Source organism: Rhinolophus sinicus, chromosome 14 (genome assembly GCF_057876585.1).
Source record: "Rhinolophus sinicus isolate RSI-liver-muscle chromosome 14, RSI-T2T, whole genome shotgun sequence".
Taxonomy (NCBI): Eukaryota; Metazoa; Chordata; class Mammalia; order Chiroptera; family Rhinolophidae; genus Rhinolophus; species Rhinolophus sinicus.
The window spans coordinates 70738831-70765314 of record NC_142514.1 but is presented as its reverse complement, the minus strand read 5'-3'; the positions used below and the strand labels follow the sequence as shown (position 1 = coordinate 70765314).

General features: G+C 40.8%; 1 protein-coding gene across 4 annotated transcripts in view; it reads right to left on the bottom strand.

The window, feature by feature from the left end:
- Positions 1-23846, bottom strand: part of FNBP1L (formin binding protein 1 like) — a 98576-nt gene extending 74730 nt beyond the window's left edge. The window contains exon 1 of one of the 4 annotated variants that reach the window (XM_019752671.3): positions 23517-23846. In XM_019752671.3, coding sequence (XP_019608230.1) covers positions 23517-23540 — 24 coding nt within the window. In that variant the 5' untranslated portion in view covers positions 23541-23846. The remainder of the gene's footprint in view (positions 1-23516) is intronic. The other 3 variants (XM_019752695.3, XM_019752679.3, XM_019752687.3) reach the window with 3 other exon arrangements.
- Positions 23847-26484: the final 2638 nt, after the last annotated feature.

Here is a 26484-nt window from a genome sequence, read left to right as displayed (position 1 = left end):
CTAGTGGGTAGAGGCCAGAGGTGTTGCTAAGCCCCTTACAATGCACGACACAGGTCAGTTCCCCCTCAACCTCAACAAAGAATTATCTAGCCCAGATGTCAGTAGAGCCAAGATTAAGAAACACTGGTTTACGCTTCTTCTAGACGATACAGTGGTAATCCAGAGACTGGAAGCCCAGAAATTATTTGAAAACTATTTAGGAGAACAGGAATGCTCTTCAAAACTGACGTGGATAAGAAGGTAGAAGAAGCAGTGTGTCCTCTAAGAGCCGTCACAGGTTTAACAGACACATAAGCAAGATGAAGCTAAGAGTGTTTTAAGTCAGACTTTAAAGGACAGAAAATGGGGGTAACATGCTAAAGAGCAGATGACAGCAGCTACCACTTGGAATTGGGAATGAGCGTTGAACGTCGAGAACCATTCGTGAGGGAGACTCTTACCTCCGTGATTACCATTTTTGGTACATGGAAACAGAATCTGAGAATTTAACAATTTCAAAAGTGTAATATGTCCAGATAACATTTAATTGTTTCTGCCTCAGGATAAAGGCTATGAGGGGAATGAAAAACAAGACAACAGGCCCAAAATGGAGTCACCTATACTAAAGCCCAGGTCACCAAACCAAAACTTTCGGGTCTCTCAGAAATGGAATCTTAAACCAGTAAATCAGGAATCACCTGATCAACACCAGTAAAGGAATCTGCCTGAAACGTGCCAGCCATGCTCTGAGAGAAAGTAACCTGGCAATAATCAATCCGCTTTTTTGCCTAGTATAATTTATTTGTTCCTACTCCCTTGTGCCTCTAAAAGTCTCAATTGGTCTCGGAGCTCCTTTCTATCTGCTAGATTGGATGCTGCCCAATTTAAGCCTCACTGAGCAAAGCCAGGGAAGTCTCTAAAATGTACTTAGTTTTTCAACAGGGGAAAGACTTGTTTGGTTTCCAGGCATTCTTTAATGTAGTGAATAAAAGTAATCTTTATACAGTCAGGACTTTGTAGGAAGTCTGGTTAGTTACTGCTGGGGAGCCAAACTCGTTACTTCTTTTCATTAAAATAAAAATAAATAAATAAAAAGATGCCCTGAGAAGTAAGTCCCCATTTCTGATATAACATCAAGGGTGAGACCGTGAGTGCTGAGCAGCCTCATTTACTGAAATAATCACTACCTTGCAAGCATCAACTCCTTTGCCCTTCTCTCGCTCCGCTGTACTTCTGTTACAACCCCAACCCTGAGTGTAGCCAGTTGTCTACCTCTTTCCTCTACAGGCCCATAATCTAGTCAGCTGAAGGTGGATGGAGAAAAATAGCCATCCATACTTCTTGGTCTCACTTTTAAATTTTTGACCACAAACCTCATGAGGACCTTCAGGGTTGCCCCTCAATCCTATTATGTTTTCCTGGTCTGTTCACTCTCCGAAACTTCACAATGACTATTTGCTGCCCCCTCTTTCTTATGATATCTCCAGTACCATCTTTCCTTTCCTCATTCTCAGCTGTTAATTTCGATTCAATTTCACTGGGAAAACTGAAGTAATCTACAGATAATTACCATGTCGTCACATCATTAAACAGCCGGGCTTCTTCTCTGTTCCATTGGCCCCTGCTCCGAAGATCAATCCCTTCCTATACACTGATCCTATGCCGTTTCTTAAGTACACTGCTTCTAAAATTGTACCCTCTCCTCCATTATCAGTTTTCCTTTCCTCTAGATACTTTTCATTCATAAACACATATCCTGTAACATCATCGATATTAAAAGACAAAACCAAAAAAGTCCCTTACTCCAAGCCCCTGCTTCCTTTGTTAGCAAATTCCTCCACAGAGGTGTGTCTGTGTACTTGCTGTTTCTTCTTCTCATATTTCCCATTTACTTTTATTCTCACCCCCAAATTCTCTAGTGTGTATTTTCTACAAAGACACTTTCCTATATAACAACCATCAAAATCAGGAAATTAACATGATACAATACTACATCTAAATCTCAGACCCCATTCAAGTTTTGTCAGTTGGTCCAACAATGCCCTTTACAACAACCAGACCAGGCCTAGAATATGTTACAATATGTCTTTGTCATGTTCCTTCCATCTGTAACAGTTCCTCAGTCTTTCCTTATCTTTCATGACTTTGATATGTTGGAAAGTTTTAAGCCAGTTACTTTGTAGACCATCAGTTATTTTGTGAATGACCATTAATATGAGTTTGTCTGATCTTTCCCCATGATTCAGAAGCATCATTTCCAGTATCTTTGGCAGGAAACGATGCAATGTCCTTCTCACTGCATCCAATCAAGCGGCACATGACTTCCACTAGTCCCACCACTGCTGACACTAACTAATCCCTTACGGTGCTAAATGGCCGGCCTCGCCAGGATAAAGTCACTTTTTTCTTTTATGATTAACCATGAAGTATCTTTTTCCTCATCCAACTTTCCATTTATTCATGTATTTATTTATATCCGTATGGACTCATGGGTTCCTAATTTATTCCGTGGATTATCACTCCTAATTATCATTATTTGTTTTTATGCTCCAATTGCCCCACACTTGGCCAGTGGAAGACCCCTTAAGCTGGTGTGTTTTTGACATGTCGTCATTCTTTGAGCACTTCCTCACTTTCTGGCACAAGATATTTCAGGCTCACCTTGTACTTTCCCTGCTCTACCCCTGGAATCAGCTCTTTCTCCAAGGAACCCTGTTTCCTTCTTAGTGGAGGAAAGATATTCAGAAGCCAAGAACTGGATACTAGATACGCTCACTGCTATTGGGGTACCACTACTCCCAGCCCTCCCAAAGAACAGAACTAGAGTACATGTCCAGGCACACACATACGATACATGACAGATAGATACTTACACACTTCTCTCTCTATTTCGTATCTATGTAAATTAAAAACCATGAGTTCACATTAATCTCCAATTTAATCTAACACCACCAACATCCTTTCAATATTTGTAACTCCTTTCTCCACAGTGAAAACCTGGCTCCCTTTATCCTTTCCGATCCCCAGTATGCCCCAATCTCCCACTGCTGCTGCTGCTGCTGCTCCCCACCTAGGTCCCTCCTGGCGGGGCTCGGCCTCACACCACTGTGAGTCTGCTGTCGCTGCCCGCTTTTCTGTTACTCTGCATGCGGCTGATGCCACTGTGCTCAACCGTCTGCATGGATTCCCCACACTTCACCTGGGCTCCACCACCCTGAGCCTGGCTGCCCTCCTGCATGGATGCCCGCATCCTTCCACTTGGGCTTCAATATACTGCAGTGAGTTATAGCTGCCGCTCTCCCCGCCCTCCCACATAATCCTCCTCTTCATCGTCCTCATGCTGTGACACCCCACATCCTGAGCATGACGTCTCCTCACAGGGAGACTGTCCTCGCCCCAGGGAAGCTTTCACGTAACATTACAGGTGACCGTCCTGCGCACAAGCCATCCTTAGACTCAGGTTCTGACACTCTGCTCCAGACCATCACAGCTTTCAAGCCATGAGGACACCAACCTTGTTTGCTCGGCCTCACCTGAATTGTTCAGAAGGGAGAAGGGAGAAGGAAAAGATCCTGCCATTCACCGCAGATTGTTTTATAACCCCCAACTATCACTTCCCCCACGTACCCCTAATTGGAAGGATTCTTACTTCGTATAGTTTGCTTATTTTAGAACCAAAGTGAATTTGTGTGTTCCAGACATTTTAAAAAATTACATTTCTGACAACTAAATAATTAGGTAGTCTGTGTCTATCAATGGTACTTAGAATTATAGAAAGGATTCGAATTCATTAACGAAAAAAGAGAATAAAAATAGATTTAATGTCTTATTAAATCTTTTAGCTTTCTAGGTAAAAATGTTTTAACCATAAGATGTATCAATGTAGAATGTGGTTACAGTAAGGTGTCTGAAATAGAAATACGGACCTTTCAAGTTAGACCAAAGTATTTCCTCTCTGCCCATCTGCCTATTGCTCAGGAAGGCTGAGTCTCAATTTTAAAGTGCATGATCTCTACCTTTAAATTATATTTATACTTAGAGCATTTTTCCTTTGTTCTACTCCCACATCTGAGAAGCAATAACAACTCTGCATGTAATTTATTTTTGTGTTAAAGAGTATTTAAAGGTTTGCTAAAAACTAGAAGAGCTTTATAGCATCAAGTGTACCAAGTTTGCAGAATGAACATGTACAACCCATTATTTTGTAGATTAACATCTTTTTCTATCATGTATTCAAGATAAAATCTTGGGTGGTAGTAACACAAATAAATCTAAAAGGGTTTATATTTGCCTCAGTTTTTATTCCAACATATAATTCAGCAGTTGTTGCTTGCTTATAAATACTATAGAGTGAGACAGCGTGTTACCATATTTATACATGTGTTTCAGACTCATTCGTTCATTTATTTTTCATGCACTCATCCAAGATAGACTCATCTTGTCTTATAGTAAACAAACCATCTACTTCTCTGCATCTTCCCTGTCGCCACTCTACTCCAAGCTATAATAACGTTTCTTGCAACACTGTAGTAGCCTCTTAACTGATCTCTCCATTCCTTTCTAGTCGTTCTCTAATCCGTTTTTCACACTGTAGCTAGAGTGATCTTTTCAAAATACAAATGTAATCATGCCAAGCAATACAGTACAATTGTTAAGAGCACTGATTCTGGAGCCATACTGCCTGGGTTCAAATCTAGACTCTGCCATTAATTAACTGTGTTACCTTGGACAAGCCACTTAACCTCCTGACCTCAGTTTCCTCATCTGTAAAATGGAGACGTCAATAGGTGTATCTTAAGTGGTTATAAGGATTAAGTGAACTAACAAAGTAAGGGCTCTCTGAACGGCAGTCTGCTCATCAACCCCAACCAACACATCTTTATCAGCTCTGTTTGTATTTGTATTGTTCCATTCATACTGGCGGGTTTTGTGTTTTGTTTTGTTTTTCCCATTTGAGAAAGGGCCGCACATGCTAATGTTTGAGGGCCTTTGCACGTGATACCCCCCTACCTGAACTCACCCTTCTGCCCTCTCACACACACACCTGCTGCCTATTAGCACCTCATCGTTTTTCAGATCGCTCTTATATCCTTTCCATAGGGAGACCCTCCCTGAACCTAGAGGTGGGCTAGGTTTTTTTTATGCTGCTATCATCTTAAAGAATTTTGTTCCTTTCCTTCATAGCACTTAGTTCTCTGTGTCACTATTTAATTAATAGCTCTCCTTTCCACCACGTCTGATTTTGCTCATATTATATCCTTAGTGTTTAGCTGAACACTCATTTATTGAATTAAATGAATGAATAATAACTGCCATCTGTGCCAAGCATTGTGTTAAGTGCTTTACATATTATCTCATTTAATCTTATCTGACGGGAGGTATAATTACTCCTATTTTACAAATGTGAAAAGTAAGGCTTGGGGTTTAGGAGTTAGTAAATGACGCTGGGCTAGGTGGGAGATACAAAGAATTAAAAGTAAATTCTGAACTAAGAACTTAAGTTTACTAAAAGCTGAATAAATGCTTCAAGTGAACACAGAATAAGTTACATACTATTTGTGCATTAGTATTGCAATGTTAGTGCTTGATCTAATGTCATGTGATGTTTTAAGGCACTAATATACTAATAAAATTAAACAAGAGAATTTAGATGTATAAACATTGCAAAAAGAGAAGGCAGAGTATCGTGACTTGCAGATCTAATACCCACAATACCTGGAAAACTCAAGAAAATGACTGAAAAACTACTACAAAATAAAATAACAATTCATTAGGGTAGCAAGGTCCAGAATTAACATAGAGAAATTAGTCACATTATATATACAATTACCAGTTAGAATTTCTGCGTTAGCAAGATACCTTGGGGGGAAAAAAATCCCCAATCTACCAGAATGCCTGGCTCACACACCTTCCGGTCTACTTACTACCTGATAAAATAAGGTACAAAATCTTTCAGAATGGCCTACAAGGCTCTGCCCACCATCTTTCTAGCTTCATTCCACACCACTCCTCCCCATTCAAAGACATGCTAAGCTGAAGACAAGTCATTCTTATCAGCATGGCCATTTCCGTAAGGCCATTTCTACTAGACACAGTGCCTCCTACAAAGTAAGGCATCCACAAATGTGTGTTGAATGTGTGAATGACCCCCCAATAAAGAATTTAGAAATTATTGGGTAAATCAGATCCATTAAAGGTACTAAAAAAAAAGTTTTGGAGTCACAAAAACCTGGGTTCAAGTTTAGCTCTGCATGGCAAAAGTTAACCTTTCTTATCAGTTTCATCTTCTATAAAATGGGGCTATCAGCACTTACTTCACTGAGTTGGCACGAAAATAAAATAACATCTACCAGAGTGCCTGGCACACACACCTTCCAAACTCTAAGTTCCTCCCTTCCCCAAATTCAACTCTTTCAAAAAGACATTCGGCCAGAATTATAGAAAATGGCTCAAAATCACTTGTTAATTTACTTAACACTTTTCTTTAAAATGACTTATAACACAGAAAGATAAAATAATTTTTAAAGAGATTAGAAAAAAATGAAAAAAGACGTAGAAATAACATGGTACCAAGAATGAAACATAATCAGACGAAAAAATCCTAAACACTTGCTAACAGTGAACCAGAAATCTGACTATAAGTTTTCTAGCAGCCAAGTTCAAGACAGGAAATGCAAATAATCATAGCAAACAGTCTGTATACAATAAAAAAGTGTAAGAGACATTTCTCGCATACGCCCCATAGAAAACACACTATAATATAATGCAGTGGACAATATTCTAAACAGAATCCTTATGGTAAACTGACCAATTGTTCGGGCCTTCAAAAAATAACCTCTCTGCACATACACTGGGCTGGCTTCTAAACAAAAGTAATTCAGTAAAGGTAGTGTACCATCCACAGTAAAGCATGAAGGCTCTGAACACAAAAAGACCTGAATTTATATCCTGGTTCTAACACTTACTACGAAGTACTTTTGGACAAGCCACTTAACCTGAGCCCCCAAAAGTAAGCTACACTGCCTAAAATACAGTAAGTATTCAATAATCATTAGATTATTCCTAGTGGTGTTACTAAAAGCAATTCAGTGGGAGTGGAGAGAGAATGTGATGAACTCCAAGTACAAGGACTTTTCAATGTCCTGGTTTAACGTAAGTATAGCCGAGTGTAGTGCATGGAAAGCAATGGGACTCAAGCTTTGGTACGATCAGAATCCTGTCACACGGGCTCTCAGCTCCCGCTCCCCGCACGAGAACGCAGGATGTGGTGAGGCCAAAAACAAACCCCCACAGAGCCATGGATAGGGGGTTCATACTGCTATATTCTCGCTGGCGGCTGGTGGAGACACAGGGAGCAGGAGCCACACGATCCACAATCCGATGTCCGCTTCTCTGCCAGCCAACCAACCAACCAACCAACCAACGCAGCCACGGCAGTTATATCAGTGGCTAATGGCTAACTGGTAACAGCTGATGGCCATCTACTACCCGAGTCAGCACCTTTCCACGTGAGGCCGAGAGCCTGGAAACTGCTCTCTGGGACTCTGTCCCCACAATCACCTCGGGCTGTTTTTCAAAAAATCCAAATTCCTGAGCTTCCATTTCCAGAGATTCTGATTCAGGTTACAGTACAGCTCAGGAGTCTGTCTTGTTGTTACTGCCTTTCAATTCCTGGCGATGATTAGAAAGATCATCCAGATACGAGGATTGCTAATTAACAGAATTATTAACAGTAATAATTATTAACAGTGATGTTTCTCAGCCTGTGGTAAGAACCACAATTAACAGAAATTAACAGCTAATTAACAGAATTATTAACAGTAATGTTTCTTAGCCAGTGGTAAGAACCACAATCACCAACAAAGACTTTAAAACTCCAGATGGCCAACTAACAGCCCTAGAACTTAATAAATCAGAATTTCCAGGTCAAACTAGCCAAATGACCAAAAACTGACTGATATAAAAGAGGAGCTGTTGTTATAGTTTTGTTGTTGTTATTGTTCAATAGAAAGGCATAAAAATCTACAAAATAAATCAATAACCTCTGGACTATCAGAAGTTGAATGTAGGAATGATCAACATTTTACTTAACCAAGAAACAATTAGGATAAATAAAAAATAACTAAGTCCTCGACCTGGATAATACAATCAAAACACTAACAGAAAACAAAAATCTGACTTCAATTCACATAACAACTAACATTCTATCTACACTATAAATAAGTACCACCAAAGCATTTGAACCTTGCATCACTAAAAAAGAATATTGCCATTACTTTTCTTAGGCTAGAACTGAAGAACAACCAAAATATCTTAGTTACGAGCATTAACTAAATTCTGCAATAAAATTCAGAATTCAAAATGTCATGCATGAATTATGCAGAAGGCTTTTATTATTTTAAAATATCTCCTATACCCCAAATGTCCTGGTCCTTCATAGCTGGAACTACTGAGCTCTAACCACATAAGAAAGCTTTCTACCTAGCCAATGAAAAGGGCTGCTAGCATAGAGCTAAGGGAAGGAAGCCGAGTGCCAGTTAGCTGAAAAGTTTCTGTGGGGACAGAGCCCCAGAGAGTAGTTTGCAGGCTCTCGGCCTCACGTGGAGGGGTACTGGCTCGGGTGGTGAATGGCTGTCAGCTGTGGCTGATTGGCCGTCGGCTGTGGCCGGTTGGCCGATTGGCTGCTAGTATAACTGCTGCGGCTACCGAGGAGAGTCGAGGATTGCCGAGGAGAGCCGAGGATTGCCGAGGAGAGCGGAAGAGAGTAGAGGAACAGAGTCGAGGAGAGTGGAGAGTCGTTGGTCGGTTGGCAGAAAGGCGGACGGCAGGTCGCTCGTCCGGTGGGCCCAGCCCCCAGTGAGACCACAGTGGTATGACTCCCCTACCTATGGCTCCGTGGGTGTTCCTTTTTGGCCTCACCATATCCTGCGTTCTTATGTGGGGAGCGGGACCAGAGACCCCGCAGGCCACCCCGCACGACAAATGGCGCAGCGAGCAGGGTCTCCCGCACGACAAATGGCGCAGCGAGCAGGGTCCCCCGCACGACAGTTTCTTAACAAAAGTAAGATACCATAGCTAATATTTATAGTTGAATTTTAAGTTTCTTAAATTAAATGCCAAAATCAAACATCTTTTAGTTTGAAAGGGTGGCTGACAAGTTCGAGAAAGAACATGAAATATAAAACAGTATCTTCTTAGCATCACAATTAAATTTCTCCTTTTCTCAGTAAACTACTGTGGGAACAGAGCCAAGAGTGCAGTTTCCAGGCTCTCGGCCTCATGTGGAAAGGTGCTGGCTCAGGTAGTAAATGGCCATCAACTGTGATTGGATGGCCTTCAGCTGTGGCTAGTTGACCGTCAGCAGTAACCATTGAACCACTGGCCACTAATATAAGTGCCAGGGCTACGTTGGGGAGTTGAGGAGAGTCGGTCAGTTGGCAGCAAAGCGGACAGCAGGTCGCACGTCGTGTGAACCCAGCCTCCAGTGAGACCACAGTGGTATGACTCCCCTACCTATGGCTCCATGGGTGTTCCTTTTTGGCCTCACCATGTCCTGTGTTCTTATGTGGGGAGCGGGAGCTGAGACCCCGCAGGCCGCCCCGCACGACACATCACATGGCGCAGCGAGCACGGTCTCCCGCATAACAAGTACCACTGCCATCAATAACGGTTTTTATTTATATTTTACGAACACATACTACCAAGGCAAATTAAGGTGAATACTTATATTTAAAAATTAATTGAGGTGAACAGACATATCTCCAAAGAAGATATACAAGTGCACAAACAACACAGGACAAGATGCTCAAGATCATGTCACAGGTAAACGCGAATCAGAACCACAATGAGATACCACTTGATACCCACTATGATGGCTATAATCGAAAACTAAGATAATACCAAGTTTGGCAAGGATGTGAAGAAATCAAAACCGTCATATACTGCTAGTGGGAATATCAAGTGCAAAACAGTTTGGGAATTCCTAGTAAAACATGGTTACCATATGACCCAGCAATTCTACTTAAATATATGCCCAAGAGAAATAAAAACATCTATCCACACAAAAACTTATCCACAAATGTTAATAGCAGCATTATTTACAATAGCCCAAAGCAAAAACAACCCACATGTCGATCAACTGATAAATGGGTTAATAAAATGTAGTATGTACATACAATGAAATATTATTCAGTAATAAAAAAGAATGAATTACTGATATATGCTAGAACATGGATGAACCTTAAAAACATGCTTACTGAAAAATGCCAGTTTGGGCAGCCGGTTGGCTCAGTTGGTTAGAGTGCAGTGCTCATAACACCAAGGTCACCAGTTCGATTCCCACATGGGCTAGTGAGCTGTGCCCTCCACAACTAGACTGAAAACAATGACTTCACTTGGAGCTGATGGGTCCTGGAAAAACACACTGTTCCCCAATAAAAAAAATTAAAAAATAAATAAATAAATAAATAAATAAATAACAATGCCAGTCACAAATGACTATATATTGTATGATTCCATTTATATGAAATGTCCAGAATAAGCAAATCTTTAGAGAAAGAAAGACTGGTGGTTTCCTAAAGCTAGGGTTGGGAAACGGGGAAATAGAGAGTGTCTCCTAATAGATACTGGCTCTCTTTTTAGGGGAAAAAAAAAGTCACAGAAAAATAAATCAGTGGTGGGGAGAGGGTCAGGGAGGAGGGAGGGATGAATAGGTGGAGCACAGAGGATTTTGAGGGCAGTGAAAAACTACTCTATATTATAATGGTGGCTACATGTCATTATACATTTATGTAAACACACAGCATGTACCACACCAAGAGTGAACCCTAATGTAAACTATGGACTTTGGGTGATAATGATGTGTCAAAGTAGGTTCATCAATTGTAACACGTGTCCCACTCTGGTGGAAAATGTGGATAATGGGAAAGGCTGGGCATATGTGGGGGCAGGTGGTGTTATGGGAAATCTCTACCTTCTGCTCAGTTTGGCTGTAAATGTAAAACTGCTCTTAAAAAAAAAAGTCTATCAAAAGAAAAAAACAGATCAGAGGTTGGGGTGGTGAGGGATAAACAGGTATAGCACGGGGGATTTTTTTTTTTTTTTTTTTTTTTTTTGGCAAGAGGGAGTAATTTTTTTATTGCAGTAAGGTCATCATAACACAAAATTTACCATCATAACCGATTTAAATGTACAATTCAGTGATACTGAAACTCTATACCCATTAGTATAAATAGTAACTCATTTCCCCCTCCCCCCTTCCCCCAGCAACCGCCATTCTACTTTCTGTGTCTACTCTAGGCAACTCCTACAAGTGGAATCATACAGGATTTGTCCTTTTGTGACTGGCTTAATATAATTTAGCACAATGTCCTCAAAGTTAATCCATGTTTTGCAGCATATGCCAGCATTTCCTTCCTAGATTTTTAACACTTAATATTCTATTGTATCTATACACAGCTTTACTTATGTATTTATCTATTGATGAATATTTGCGTTGCTTCTACCTTCTGGCTACTGTGAATGTTATAAACCTGCATGCAATTCTTCTGGGTATATACCCAGAAATGAAATTGCTGGGTCATATGATAATTCTATGGTTAACTTCTGAGGGACAGCCATAGTGTTTGTCATAGCAGCTGCACCATTTTATATTCCCACCAACAATGCACAGGGGTTCTAATTTCTTCACATCCTTATCAATACTTGTTATTTTCCATTGTTTCGATAGTAGCCATTCTGATGGATGTAAGGTAGGCCACAGAGGATTTTTAAGAGATGAAACTATTCTATATGACCTTGGAATGGTGGATACATGACATTATACATTTCTCAACACCTACAGAACCTCATGGCAAAAAAATAAACCTTAATGTATGCTTTTTAAAAAAAATTGAGAAACTCAGAGGATCCCAACAAAGAATGCAGACTGTGATAAGAAAATCTAACTATATTATATATGCATGAAACAACTTCATTTAAGAGGATGGGGGATGGTGCTGACCTAAGTAACTTTGAAAATGAAGAGTCTGTAAGACTAAAGGGAAAAGGAACTGCACATACAAGATGTGATCAAACAATACAGTGAATGTTGAAATAAATTTATTACTTATTTCAATTAATCCCCCTCAAAATACTCCTCTTTGCTTTGAACACACTTATCCCATCATTCTTGCCACTTTCTGAAGCAATTCTGGAAGTCCTCTATTGTGAGTGTCTTTAGTTGCACTGTCATGGCTGCCTCAATGTCCTGAATCACTGACTTTGGGGAAGAGCAAAAAGTTGCCGGGTGCCAGATCCGGTGAATAAGGTGGATGAAGACACACCATTATGTTATTTGACAGAAATTGCCATATACCAGAAGTGATGTGTGACACTGAGCATTGTCATGATGGAGGATGATTTATGGCACACTTTAAACCACGCCTTCTCTCAACCATAGCTCACACCCGACTGACTGCATCGAACAAGCTGACACTTGTCACACACTGTTACTAAGGCTCGATGTGCTGCTTCCCATATTGAAGATCCTGCCTTTCTGTTGAATGGCACTCGGCAGCAGCATTCACCATATTTTGTGATCACAATGAAAAGGACATGGCTGTGACATGGATGTCACACATCGCTTCTGGTATATGACAATTTCTGTCAAATAAAACATTACAGTGTGTCCTCATCCACCTTATTCACGGGATCTGGCACCGTGAGACTTCTGGCTCTTTCCCAAAATCAAAATGACCATGAAAGGTAAACGTTTTGAATTGATTCAGGACATCGGGGCAGCCATGACAGCACAACTAAAGACACTCATGAAAAAGGACATCCAGAACTGCTTCATAAAGTGGCAAGAATGATGGGATAAGTGTGTTGGAAGTGAGGGGGGGGGGGTATTTTGAGGGGGGGTAATGGCAAAGTGTCTTTAACTGTAATAAATTTTTTTTACATTTAGACATTCACAGTATCTTTTGATCACACATGGTAAGTACTATACTCTAGTTGATAACCTTCTTCCCCAGAGGGCTATGGGTTAACAACTCTGATTTTGCTATAGATATATATTGAAAAGGAACAATTAAGCAAATGAATAGCAGGTGAAGGGAACTGTTATACTAGAATGGGAATTTACAGATAGGCAAGTGGAAGAAACTAGAAGGATACATGTGGTAATGGATTAGAGTTGGAGACATCAGTAGGAACTCTAATATAGATACAGATGGTTACATATAGAAATATCTGCACATATGTGTAAATACACAGGTTAGTATATACACATATACTTCTGTTTTATCTGCTGAGAGGGAGTAAAAAGAAATGAAATCCCAGTAGCAACAAGCAAATCTAGCACCCATATCTTGGTTTCTAGTACCATTCTCCAACAAAATAAATCAAGGCTTTTGGGGAAAACTGCTGATTCTAGGACTGGGGCAGGAAATATGCAAGATAAGGCTGAACCATCTTGTAGTCCCAGAAAATACTTTTAAAAATCATTTTTGATGGAGACGCGTTACAGTGGCACAGGTGCCAAATGAAAGAGCTCCCAATGGCCAAAGCTGGAACAATCTGAACAACAAAATAAATGAAGTAATATTGGATTATAACCCAAAATATAAAATAAATATCCTTGAGTCCATACAGATACAAATAAATGACCGAATCAATAAATGGAGACAAATATACCCTGTAGAAGAATTCTAAATAAATTAGGTAGATACTCCACCCTAACAGAAAGGAATGTAAATTCTCTCTTTAAGTGTGGGCTACACATGGTGACTTCTTCCAGAGATTACAGTATGGAAAGAGAGGGAAAAATTACACTGGAATAACCTGACAAAAGCTACTTCAGCCAGATGACCAAGAATAATTAATATCAACAGTGATAAATCATACTGATAGTATGTACCCTTGAAATGTGATTAAAATTACACATGATCTTCCTCCCCAAAACCCATAACCTCAGTCTGATCGTGACAAAAAGATCGGACAAACTCCAATTGAGGGGCATCATACAATACACCTGACCAGTACTCCTCTAAACTCACAAGGTCATCAAACACAAGGAAAGTCTGAGAGCGGCACAGACAAGAAGTGACTAAGGAGACATAACAACTAAATGTGATGTAGAACAGAAAAAGGCATTAAATAAAAACTAAGGAAATCTGAATAAACTATGGACTTCAGTTAATAATAATGTGTAAATATTGGTTCATTAATTGTAACAAATGTACCATTGTGATATATCAATTTAAAGAGAAAATAAGAAAATGCAAGTGCCAGGATGACGGCCTCTTACTCTCTGGAGACAACTTTATAGCTTGGTGTAACATTTAGGTGACTAAGAAATCTGGGTAATTACGGGGTATCTTTACTGTTTCCAACATTCATGAGAACTGTCAACTCACAAAATAAACCTCTGGACTTCTTCCAGGACCTTTTCCTCAGTCGCTGCAGTGCTTTCACTCAGTCTGGGGTCAGCTCAACTTCACCACACCCTGTGCATCAATTCTGGATACTTGCTCAGGACACCCAGCTGCTCTGGCAGGTGGTATCAGCACGGCACGTGTAGCCAACAAGCAGCAGCCCGTAAACTCCAAGCTAAGACACATAAGCCCTTTATCCCCAGGCCTCTTAAAACGATGATGGTCTGTTTAGACCCCCAAAGACCTCATCTCTAAAATATCTGCTCTGTCACATTTATATTATTGCCTTTTCTTAACTCCTATGCTATTATTCAAATTCATTCTCTCTCTCTCCCTCTCCCACTCTTTCTCTCTCTCTCGTCATCATTAACTCATTGGGACAGAGGCCATAAATGCTATGTTTTGTGATGCCTTGTACCTATCTCCCATCTTTCTTTCTAATAGAACCCTACTTTTGTTCAAGTGGAAATGTGCCCAACTTTGGACAGTGAGACCTAAGGGGAATTTTGTTGTGGGGACTCTGGGAAAGCTTTTGCCCTCCTGATAAACAGGCAGATATAGGTGACTAGGTGACTGACTGACTTCCTTCCTTCCTTCCTTCCTCCGTCCCTCCCTCCTTCTTCCCTCCTTTTGCCTTAAATACAGACATAATGATTGGAGCTGCAACCATCCCCTTGCAACCCTGCGGGAAAGTCCAAAACTGTTGCAAAAATGCTGACCCTGACAGTGTTTAGTTCATGAACCCGTGTCAGTGACTAACTGTCTACCTCCAAATTTCTTGTTATATAAGACAAACTATTTGTTGAAGACCTGTTTAAAAAAAAAAAAATCAAGTGTGGCTCCCAACATCATAAACAGCCATGACAAATGTGACTTCAAAAGCCTATACAGCACACCTCAGAAAGAATAGTACACCTCCTGGCTTTCACAAGGATTGGAAAAGAGGTAGAAGATCTGAACAATCCCAGGGAAACTATCAAGCAAAAGCCCTTAAAGGGATCAAAAACTTCAAAGAGCCCAAACCTTAAACTTATAGGTAGGGCATATCAGAGCTCAGCAGGCCCTAATCTTGACAGACATCTTTGCAAGGTCCTGGGATGCCATTTAAGTGAAGTTGAAAAAAAAAAAAAACCCTACAAAACTAATCAACAGCAATACAAGTCAGAATAGTGGTTACCTTGGGTGGGGTGTGTTTACTAAGGACGGCATAAGGGAGACCCTGTATCTTCATTTTGGTGGGACTTACCATGAGTGTATTCATTTTTTTTTTAATCTTAATGCTGCTCATATAAGATTTGAACACTTTAATGCATGAATGTTGTAGCTTAATGAAATTTTTAAAAATTTTATTGGGGAATATTGGGGAGCAGTGTGTTTCTCCAGGGCCCATCAGCTCCAAGTTGTTGTCCTTCAATCTAGTTGTGGAGGGCGCAGCTCAGCTCCAAGTCCAGTTGCTGTTTTTCTGTTTGTTTGTTTTTTAAAGATTTTATTGAGGAAGGGGAACAGGACTTTATTGTGGAACGCAGTGTATTTCCAGGACTTTTTCCAAGTCAAGTTGTTGTCCTTTCAATCTTATTTGTGGAGGGCATAGCTCAGCTCCAGGTCCAGTTGCCGTTGTTAGTTGCAGGGGGCGCAGCCCACAATCCCGTGCAGGAGTCAAACCAGCAACCTCGTGGTTGAGAGCCCACTGGCGCATGTGGGAATCGAACCAGTAGCCTTCAGCGTTAGGAGCACGGAGCTCCAACTGCCTGAGCCACCAGGCCAGCCCCCAGTTGCTGTTTTCAATCTTTAGTTGCAGGGGGCACAGCCCACCATCCCATGTGGGAACTGAACCAGCAACCCTGTTGTTAAGATCTCACACTCTAACCAACTGAGCCATCCGGACCCCGCCCCCCCCAGCAGCTCAGAGGCAGCTCGTTGTCTTCAATCTAGTTGTGGAGGGCACAGCTCATGGAAAGCGAACTGGCAACCCTGTTGTTCAGAACTCACGCTCTAACCAACTGAACGATCCCGCCGCTCCAATTAAACTTTTTTAAAATAAGGAAATTTTCAGATTGAAAAAAAGGTCACAAATATTAATTATAGTCAGCCTTGGCAAACAGTAAAGGATGTTAATTCAAGGTCTAAGTCCAGATGGTTGATTCAAAAGTAATGGTTTCTGTGTTTATTTAAAAGCTATTTACCACAGTCGTTTCAATGATCTTGATTTTTATGATTTATACTGGAAAAAAATCATCAACCAACCATCATTAACATTTGTCAAATTTTTCTCAGAATGACCTAACACTTGTACTCTCTGAAATCAATCTTTTATGTTTTCCCAATTCATTAAGTCTCAATTTACATTTACATTATTCTTACATATGACCACCCATTAATGCTCAGAGCATAACACAAACAACAGAACGTTCACTGTTCTCACTTTTAAAATTCAAAAGGCCGTATCGCTAATCATTTGTACTCAAATATTCAAGGAACTGAGAATTCCAGTCCTGAAGAAATTGAGATGAAGTTCATAGGAACAGACACAACAAGTTATATTTCCAGGTTATAGAAAGGATCCTTAAATTTAAACAAAGCTATGAGAAATACACACACTATGGGGTAAAAACTTAGGATTCAAACATAATTTGATGACAGTGAGAGCAACCCATGGATTCCCTCATTCAACCAATATTTCAGTGCTTATTATATTCCCATTTCTTTTCTACAAATTAGGTATATAGCAGGAACAAAACAGATGACTTTTACTCTCTAGAAACAACAAAATAATGTGCCAAAAAAAAAAAAAATCTGCCTCTATACATTTATGCTTTTTCAAGCTATAATAAATATGTAATAGTAATATTTCACATATTTCATGAGGTATTGTTAAAGTCTGATGATTAGTTCTCTATTGAGAACTTAAGGAAAAATTGTTCCTGAGCCCCAATTATTAATGACTAATTTGGATTCAACAGGGATATTTTATAAAAATTTTTATTCTTATTATTCTAGACTTCCTTATCTTGGGCTCCAGACAAATTCTAAATGTTGAATCCCACATTACAAAAAGTAGTCAGATATCACTTTACAAAGAAGTGGTTTTAAATAACTAGTCAATGAAAATTCTGTAAAAGTAATCTCAGAATTAACACATCTTATTATGGGAAAACAGAGAAAATGCTGAAAAGCACAGATGACAATATTAAAATTAACTGTAAGCGCAACAGATTATTTTTAAGCACAATTTGCTTCTATTATCAATTAAGAATTTATCTCTAAATATTCTAACCTATTTTATTACATGAGAAACTTTGCCTATAATTCAGCTCACGAAACTAGTAATTAAAGCAAAACTGGGAGGATCAAAACTTATTGAATTTTCCCAATGAATACCTCACCCTCAGAAAAAGCACTGGAGCTAAACAGATATAAAAGTAAAAATATTGTCATAGATAAGGGGGAAAGGTAAAACAGTATAAACAAATTACGGAATAACGTGTTAAAAATATACAGCTGATTTCAGAACAAATAACATATTATTAAAGGACTCAACATCTTTCAAATATTCTTGTAGAGGTGATAAAATCAATACAACTTTCATCTCCTAAAACCCAGCATTACTCCTCCTACTATCAACGAGGATTCAGAAGACAGAGATAATCCCTTCCACTAACACAAATTAAGATTTCCTTCTGTGGATTTTTAAATTGTCTCAAATTGAGTTAGCTATATGCTACTGCATAATTATGTGTGCTTGCGCGCGCTCTCTCTCTCTCTCTCTCTCTCTCTCTCACACACACACACACACTCACACACACACACACACACACACTTCATGAATGTGAATCAAGCATTCATTCAGCCAGACGAACCTCTAAGCCTGGTCTCATTCTACCCTTCATCACTACTTTCAGGCTCACATTCAAAACCAAGCCAAACCTAACCACTATACTCAGGTCAGTCCAGCAAACATTTTCTAAAGAAGATCCTGGTAGCATCTGGCTCTATGCCAGGCAGTGCACTGGTAGCTGAGGATACAGTAATGAATCAGACAATGAATAAGCAATGAGTAAGACATGATTTCTGCCCTCTAGGAACTTTTCAGGAACCCCCATATGCAAAAACCCTCCTTATTCTAAATATCTTTTTGGTATGTCTGATATACTGTACATAGCCTGAACTAATACATGGAATAATAGCTCTTGCTTCCCATAAAACAAAACCTTTATAAAAATCATTTCTTACTAGTTTTTCTTACTAGTTTTTGCAGGTATTATTATGTTCCCCAAAGTAGAATTTTCCTTTTTTTGCTATTGAGATGAAAATGTTTAAAGACTGTAGATTATTAAATAAAATACCACTTGTAGGTATACACTGCAGGGGCTCCATAATGATAAGCCATTACTATTCTCTTGTATTACTATTACTCTCTTGTGTTACTATTACTATTGTACTAGCTCTTACATTACTACTACTATCGATTACTATTACTATATTCTGCCTGCAAACATGTGTTGATATATAGGAAAAAGCAGGTAGAATATATTTTTAAGTTTCTAGCCAAAGCCACATTTTATAGATGGGGGAGAGGAGAAAGAATGAGTGTTGTAAGATAAAGGAAGGGAAGGGGAATGGAAATGAGTAGTTTAAGGAAGCAGGAACACAGAAGAGACAGTGGTTAGAGGCAGCTCTCCAGCTCCCATCTTATTATTATAATCAGGACAGAAGGTGTCTTGATTAACTCTCACCCTCCTTAACGAATAACATCTGTAATACAATGTTGAATATGAAAATTCTACCAACAAAAGGGAATGTAAGATATAAACATTACACCATGACTATTTTCCAAAGATCTGAATGTACAAGAAATAACTACAATATAAGGTGGTAGGTCCCATAAGAGATGATAATATGCAGAATGTGTAGCCTGAAGGGAGGGGGCTGATAGGAACTGGTCAACAGAGGCTAGTGGACAGTGATGTCAACATGTAGGGGAAAATTTGGAGTTAAAGGAATTATCACCTCAAGATGACTCTAAGTTTCCTCACAAAGGGCCTTCATAAATCTCACCATACACTGCACAGTGCTTCCCTATGACAGACACAATAATTATTTTACATTTTAAACTTAACTAAATTCCTACACCGGTTTCATGGCCTTTGAAAAGGCACTACAGTTCACATCGACAAAGGGGTTTTCTTTGTCAACCTTCTCTAGATCAGTGCCTTCTTAAAAACTTGAAGTAAAACTAAAGTCAATATTACAGATATGGTCAAACCATTATAGACAACAATGGGACCAAATTCCTTTGTTCTAGACAAATCTATTAATGTGGCCTAAGATTTCATCAGCTATTTTGGCAGTCAAGTCACCAAGCTATCAGTCAGGTAAATTCACAAGAACTACCTGTAGGTCAGTGCTTCCCCAATCTGTAAAAAAATTTTAACCCCAGTACAAAAACTTAACTTTATCACTTTGGCTTCAGTTTGTTTAGACTTTCTTGAACTATTATGTAGACCACGTAATCTATGATCACCTACAAAAGCCTTCAGAACCATAAAGATTCCTCCAAGATGCACATATTAATCAGTAACCGATACTCTGGCTAATGCAAGAAACTATCAACTGGGCAAAAAACATGCATGATCACCTAGGGGCATTGTTTTAGTCAAAAACAAAGAAAAAAATTAACCCAGCCCTACACTCAAGGGGTTGAGTACACTTACAATATACATAAATGTTAAAATAGAAGCACTATATAAAGTGCTCTGAGGGCAAAGGAAGAATTAAACTAAACGGTTAAGACTGGGGGTGTTACATAAAGAATCCACTGAATCTATCAGCCAACATACATTCCTCAATTTCTTCCAAAAAGATATGAGATTTGGAAAATGCACTCAGCTAATAATATGCTATAAATAACAATGGTATTTAAATAATACACTCTTAAAACTAAGAACCAAAAATCACATTGACCAGGTATAAAAAAGGTTTATAAATCCCTATAAATTAAGTCAAGATATTTGAACCTACCTTCTAACTTCCAGACTACTCTATTCATTTCCCTTGGGGAGCAAATTTTTTAATAAATCATGATAGGAATGTGATGTGCTCAACCACGTATTTTTTCATATCTATGAGTCTACACACACTCACAACATAAACATGGATTTTTGTTGTTGTTTTTCAACTTTAACCAAGCTCAATTTCCTTACTTATAAAAAGAACTAATAATTACAAAATCTGCGCTTTGTGAAATCATTAATTCATATTTGGTCTGTTTTTTATCCAACCATTCTTCCTGTGGTAATAAAGAAATCAACACAATAAACAATGCCTAGGACGTTACCTTATAGTGACACTGCATCTTAAAGACATGAAGACACTGTAGACTGTTTACTATTACGCACAACACAGGACTGAGTCTCTAGCATATATTCACTATCTTACTGAAACGCTCATTCAGAACACTAGAAAGCGCTTAGAGCACAGCTCAAATTTATTACCAGTTAATTCCTATCCCCTCACGTGAAACTATACATCAAAAGTGACACAACCCACTTGACCTATCACTATTAGTTCTGTCCCCCAGAATCAGTATTAGAACGGTTCTCTATTTTATTACTTTATTCTCAAATTTAACATAAATCTTAAGAAGCATTAAGACATCAACACAACTCTAATGAATGCTGTAAGAAAAAAACTTAAGTGCATTTCTGCATATCATCATTTTTGTAACATCCTCTCAACATTCAAACCTTTGGGACAGTAATGTGATCCTAAACATGGAATAATATGAGAAGTGGTTTCTAAATTCGAACTTTCAAGAGAATTTTCCCAACCTCAAATTCCTCAATGGCAAGAGCACAGTGTAGGTGTTTGTTACAATCCACTGGAAGCACAATATCCTTTTTCAAAACTGAGAACAGTAAAAACAGGAAGTCCAGTGAAATTTTTGTAAGGTCTTTTCTGGTCCTAACAATAGTTCTCTACACCGATTTCTACTTATCTAAGGATTAAGCATCCAGTTGATATTATTCTAATAAACGTTTCCCTCAAATCCTCAAACCACTAAAAAATGTAAAAGAGATTAAATTATAAGAGAAAAATTAATTTAAAATATTTTTCATAATTTCCAAAAGACAGAAAACAATTTATAGTTAGAACAGAAATTCCCATCTCTTCTACAGTTTACCTTTTCAAATTGCTGAGAAACTATTCATATGCTTAAAGTAAATAACCAAATTACAGAAGACAGTGAGGGTCTGGTAATCGCTTCTGAATGCATTATATTCTTAAATTTAAAATTTCTTTAAAACTTTAAAAATTGCATTTTAGTCTTCACTAAAATATTGTATTGTTTCTCCTTAAAACTATTCTATAGTGTGATACAGTGTGTTTTTGAATCTTAAGAGTTAAAACTGAATAATATTCCTCCACTATTTTCCTATATGTACTCTTAAAAAGTATTCTGCTTACATTTTTTTGCTCCTTCTGAAACGCAGGTCATTTAGGTATGTAAAAATAAAAATACTCTCTAATAAAAATGGAAAATAAAACTATACCTATCTCCTTTAATTGATGACACGCTATAATCAATTATAGAATTACAAAACCACACACTATAATCAATTATAGAATGTACAAAACCAAAGGGAAAAGACATAATGCCTGAGAATCTAATCAAAGTAAAAAGTTAAGTGTTACATAATTCATTTACTACCTATACAATCCTCCCCAATATAAGAACAATTAATGCTATCTAAGAAACGAAATGGAGAGGCAGGCTCCTGAGGTATTTTCTCCTGGATGGTGTGTTTACAGACTAAGCAAACACTTGTCCAGAACGTAGCAAGAGATTCCTGAACTAGCTAAGTAGATGTTCAACTCGATGAACTCTAAAGTCTCTTTCAATCCTAATATTCCCAATCTGTGAGTAAAGTGTGCAAAATAACATTTAAGAAAACACTTTGCCCTTCAATTAAGCGATCTGCCTTCATTCCCATCGTAACTGCACGTACAGAGACCAAAAAGTTCCTTCTCCCCTGCTCTGCAGAGCTTTCACGAGATCCTCGTTAACAAAAGGCACGGAAAATACGCACAGGTGGGATAATAAGGGGAGTGGCTGAAGCCAGACCGCTCTCGGGACAGCGCCCCCACGCCCCCTGTCCCTCCGCGGCACCTGAGAAATCACTGCCCTCCACTCTTCCACCCTTCAGTGGCGGCGTCGCGAGCGAATTCCGTGACCTATTACAGCCCACCCGCACCTTGGCCAGACACTGGGCATTGTCTGGAGCCTCCAGCGCCCAAGAAAGGAAGGAAGAAAGAAAAAGAAAAGAGGGAACACGAGTGAGAATAAAGAACAACGGAAGGGGAAGTAAAGCAATTGGGAAGTCCTACGCTCCTTTCGGCAAAATTGGCTTCCCCATCGATCCATTTAATTCAGATCCCAAAAGCCAACCCCCCCACGGCCCCCACGGGTGGCCCAGTGGGAGTTCCCGAGGCTACGCGGGTCCGAAGCAAGGAGACAGGGAGAAGGAAATGGGCGTGTGGGCTGGGCCCGACTGGCCGGAGGCCGGACTCCGAACAAAGCCGCCGGGCTCCCCCTACCTGGGGCCAGAACGGCGGGCGGTGCCTCGCTGCTCCCCGCGCCACCCCGGCCCGGCGACGCCCTCGCCCCGGGGACCCTCGCCCGGGCGGGGAGCCGCGGGAGACCCCCTTCCCGCCCGCGAACAGCGCCCCTTCGGGACAATGGGCCCCCTCCCCCGCCTCGAGGCGGGGAGATACAAAGGCAGAGAAGCGCGGCCCGGCTCGGAGCCAGGCGTCCGGAAAGTGCAGGCGGAGGAGGGAGAGGGGAAAGGAGGGGATGGCGGCGGACGCGGGAGCCCGCGGGCCGCTCCCCCGGCCGGCCGAGGCGCTGCCCGGAGCCCCACCGCGGCGGCAGAGGCGGGAACGCAGACCAGCAGCCTTTCAACCCCGGGCCGACAGGGTCTGCACACAAAGAGGAGCGGGACCCCCAACCTCCGCCAGGGCCGGGGACCGCCCGACGCGCTCTGCCCGCCGACGGTCAGCCGCGCCTGTCCAGCCCGCGCCCCTCGGGGGCCGGGTCCGCGCGGGACGCCCCTCTCCCGGACTCACCCACAGCTCCGTGCCCCAGCTCATGGTGGAACTTGAAGCGACTCGGGCCGTCTGGCTACCCCGCTGTCCGTCCGTCGGCTCTGCCGTCAGTCTGTCCGACCTTGCACTGGCTGACCGGCCGGCTCGCGGCTGTGCTGCTCTACCTCCGAAGGTGCCGCCACAGCCGGGCTCCCCAGTGAGTGAGAAAGAATCGACAGGAGAAGCCGCCGCCGCGTCCCCGCCTCCTGGAGCCGGCAGGGAGGGGGCCCCGGCCGAGGGAAGGCGGGACCCAGAGAGGGGAGGGGGCGGGACGCGGTGCACCCTGGGATCGGGGCGGACCGCGCTCTCCCGGCCGCCCCCGGCAGCGTCCTCTCGCAGGAGAGTCGGCCGCCGGCCCCGCTCCCTGCCGGGTCTCTTCCCTACCCTCCCTGGGGTCTCGGACAGTCCCACTGCCGCCGCTCGGATCTCTGTCCAAGATGGAAAAGGAGAGAGGAAAAAGACGCCCACCGCCCTTCTCTTAGAGCCCCTTAGATGAGGCTACTCGAGTCGCCCGCCTTTCCTGCTTCTGCTCCTCCACTTGGGAGAAACACTGACAAGGAAACCTCATCCAAATCCCTGGGTTTCGATTGTGGAGAGTTGCGTTTTATATATAAGGAAAAAGGTCTTGATGGTTAAGGTGATCTTAAAATGTGTAGAGGTTGAATGTCAAATGTGCATGCAACGTGCCTCGGATTCTTTTTCTAATAAAACATTTTAATTTTTATAATTTCTGTTAGGAAATCATAAAAAGAGGTAGATCTTGCAGCATGCCTTTGGGGATGTTGCCATGACACGAGATGGAAGACGCGGACAAATGTGTGCCAAGCTCTCACCTGCAGGAAATGAGACTGAGCTCGCCGGTTTTCTGGAATGGGCACCTTGTGTATGGGGATTGCATAGGAGCCAGATTGCTTCCCGGCTGTGCAAAAAGCCTATTCTATTTGGACCTTCAGATATCTCACATTCAGAATGTCAGAACCATGGAGGCAGGTCCACCATTTCCTTTTTCCTCAGTGGAGTTACTTCCCAGTCTTTCTGAGCAATCATTAACTATAGTCAGCAAGTTTGGCTGGCGCTGTTAGATCAAGTACACTTAACTCCCTAGCATATGCTTTATCATTAATTGCTTGTTTTCTGGACACACACACACACACACACACTTTCAATCCAGTCACTAGTAGAGTACTCCACAGTGTGTCATAAGTACTCCCTAAAAAGGAACACTCATACACTGCTGGCTGGCATGTAAACTGGTTACAGCCACTATAGAAAACCTTATGGAGTTCCCTCAGAAAAATTAAGAATAGAGCTACCATATGACCCAGCTATCCCTCCTCTAGGTATCTACCTGAAAAAGTTGAAAATACTTATTTGTAAAGATATATGTACACCTATGTTCATTGCAGCATTGTTCAAGGTAGTCAAGTATCCTTCGATGGATAATTGGATAAAGAAGATGTGGTACATATATACGATGGACTACTACTCAGCCATAAGGAAGGATGAAATACTGCCATTTGCGACAACATAGATGGATCTTGAGAGTATCATGCTAAACGAAATAAGTCAGACAGGAAAGGATAAGAACCACGTGATTTCACTCATATAAGGCATATAAAACAGAAAGCAAAAAACAAAACAAACTCATAGACGCAGACAACAGTGTGAAGGTTATCAGAGGGGAAGGGGGAGAGTGGGGGGGAGGGATGAAGGGGGTAAAGAAAGTCAAATAAAAAAAATGAAGAAAGTCAAATAGATGGTGGCAGAGGGAGACTAGGCTTTGGGTGGTGAGCACACAATGCAATATACAGATAATGTATCACAGAATTGTACACTTGAAACTTGTGTAATGTTATTAACCAATGTCACCCCAATACATTTAATTTTTAAAAATTAAAATAAATAATAAAAAGTAAAGGTTCTCTCTGCCAGTGTGTCTGCATTTGGAACTCCTCCCTGACAGGGACTGCTCGGGTGCCCCAGTCTCTTCCACTTCAGTCTTTGTCCCTGCATAGTTGTGCTCACCCTTGGGGTTGAAGCAAATAGCCGGAATCCTCCTGATAGTCCAACCACCATGTTTGCTAAATTCTTTGCTGCCCTTCTCTGAGTCCAGCTTGAGCATACAAATACCCTCTTCCAAATGGGTTATGGCCACATTTTAAATGTATGCTATGGAGTGAAAAGGCAGTGAAGTATTGACTGAATGAACACTTTCTCTTTCCAATATTTTTCTATGGTGCTTCTATTTCAAACAGAGTTACCTTAAGATGATTTATGGGCGGCTGGTTGGCTCAGTGCTCATAACACCAAGGTCGCTGGTTCAATTCCCACATGGGCCGGTGAGATGCACCCTCTACAACTAGATTGAAAACGACGACTTGACTGGAGCTGAGCTGCACCCTCCACAACTAAATTGAAAACGACGACTTGACTTGGAGCTGATGAGTCCTGGAAAAACACACTGTTCCCCAATATTCCCCAATAAAAATTTTAAAAACAAAACAAAAAGATGATTTATATCATCTAACACTGCCTTCCACCTCCTCTCCCTTCTTCTCACTCCCTAGACATCATGAATGTATTTAGCAATTACAAGTAATCTTTATGTGTAATGGAAAATGTATTTATTAAATGGATGTCTCATTATTTAGAACCATTCTAATACTAATGTTAAACAAAAACTTTGGAGACCCAAAGTTTTCCTGAAAGGAAGGGTTGATTGAGCCATATGCTAGCCAGAGAAAGGACCATGTTCTGTGGCATACAGTCTAAACCACTGGCAGCAGGGCTAGGTGGAGAAGGTAAATATGTCCAAAGTCCTGAGGTTGATGGGGCCGTTTTATACAATGACTTTAGGAAAGAATGATGTTAAGTAGTTTTGAAAGAATTTACAGTGGCTATAGATAAAAGGGGGTGGGAAAAGGTGAAGCCAGGAAGGTCCTGAGATAGG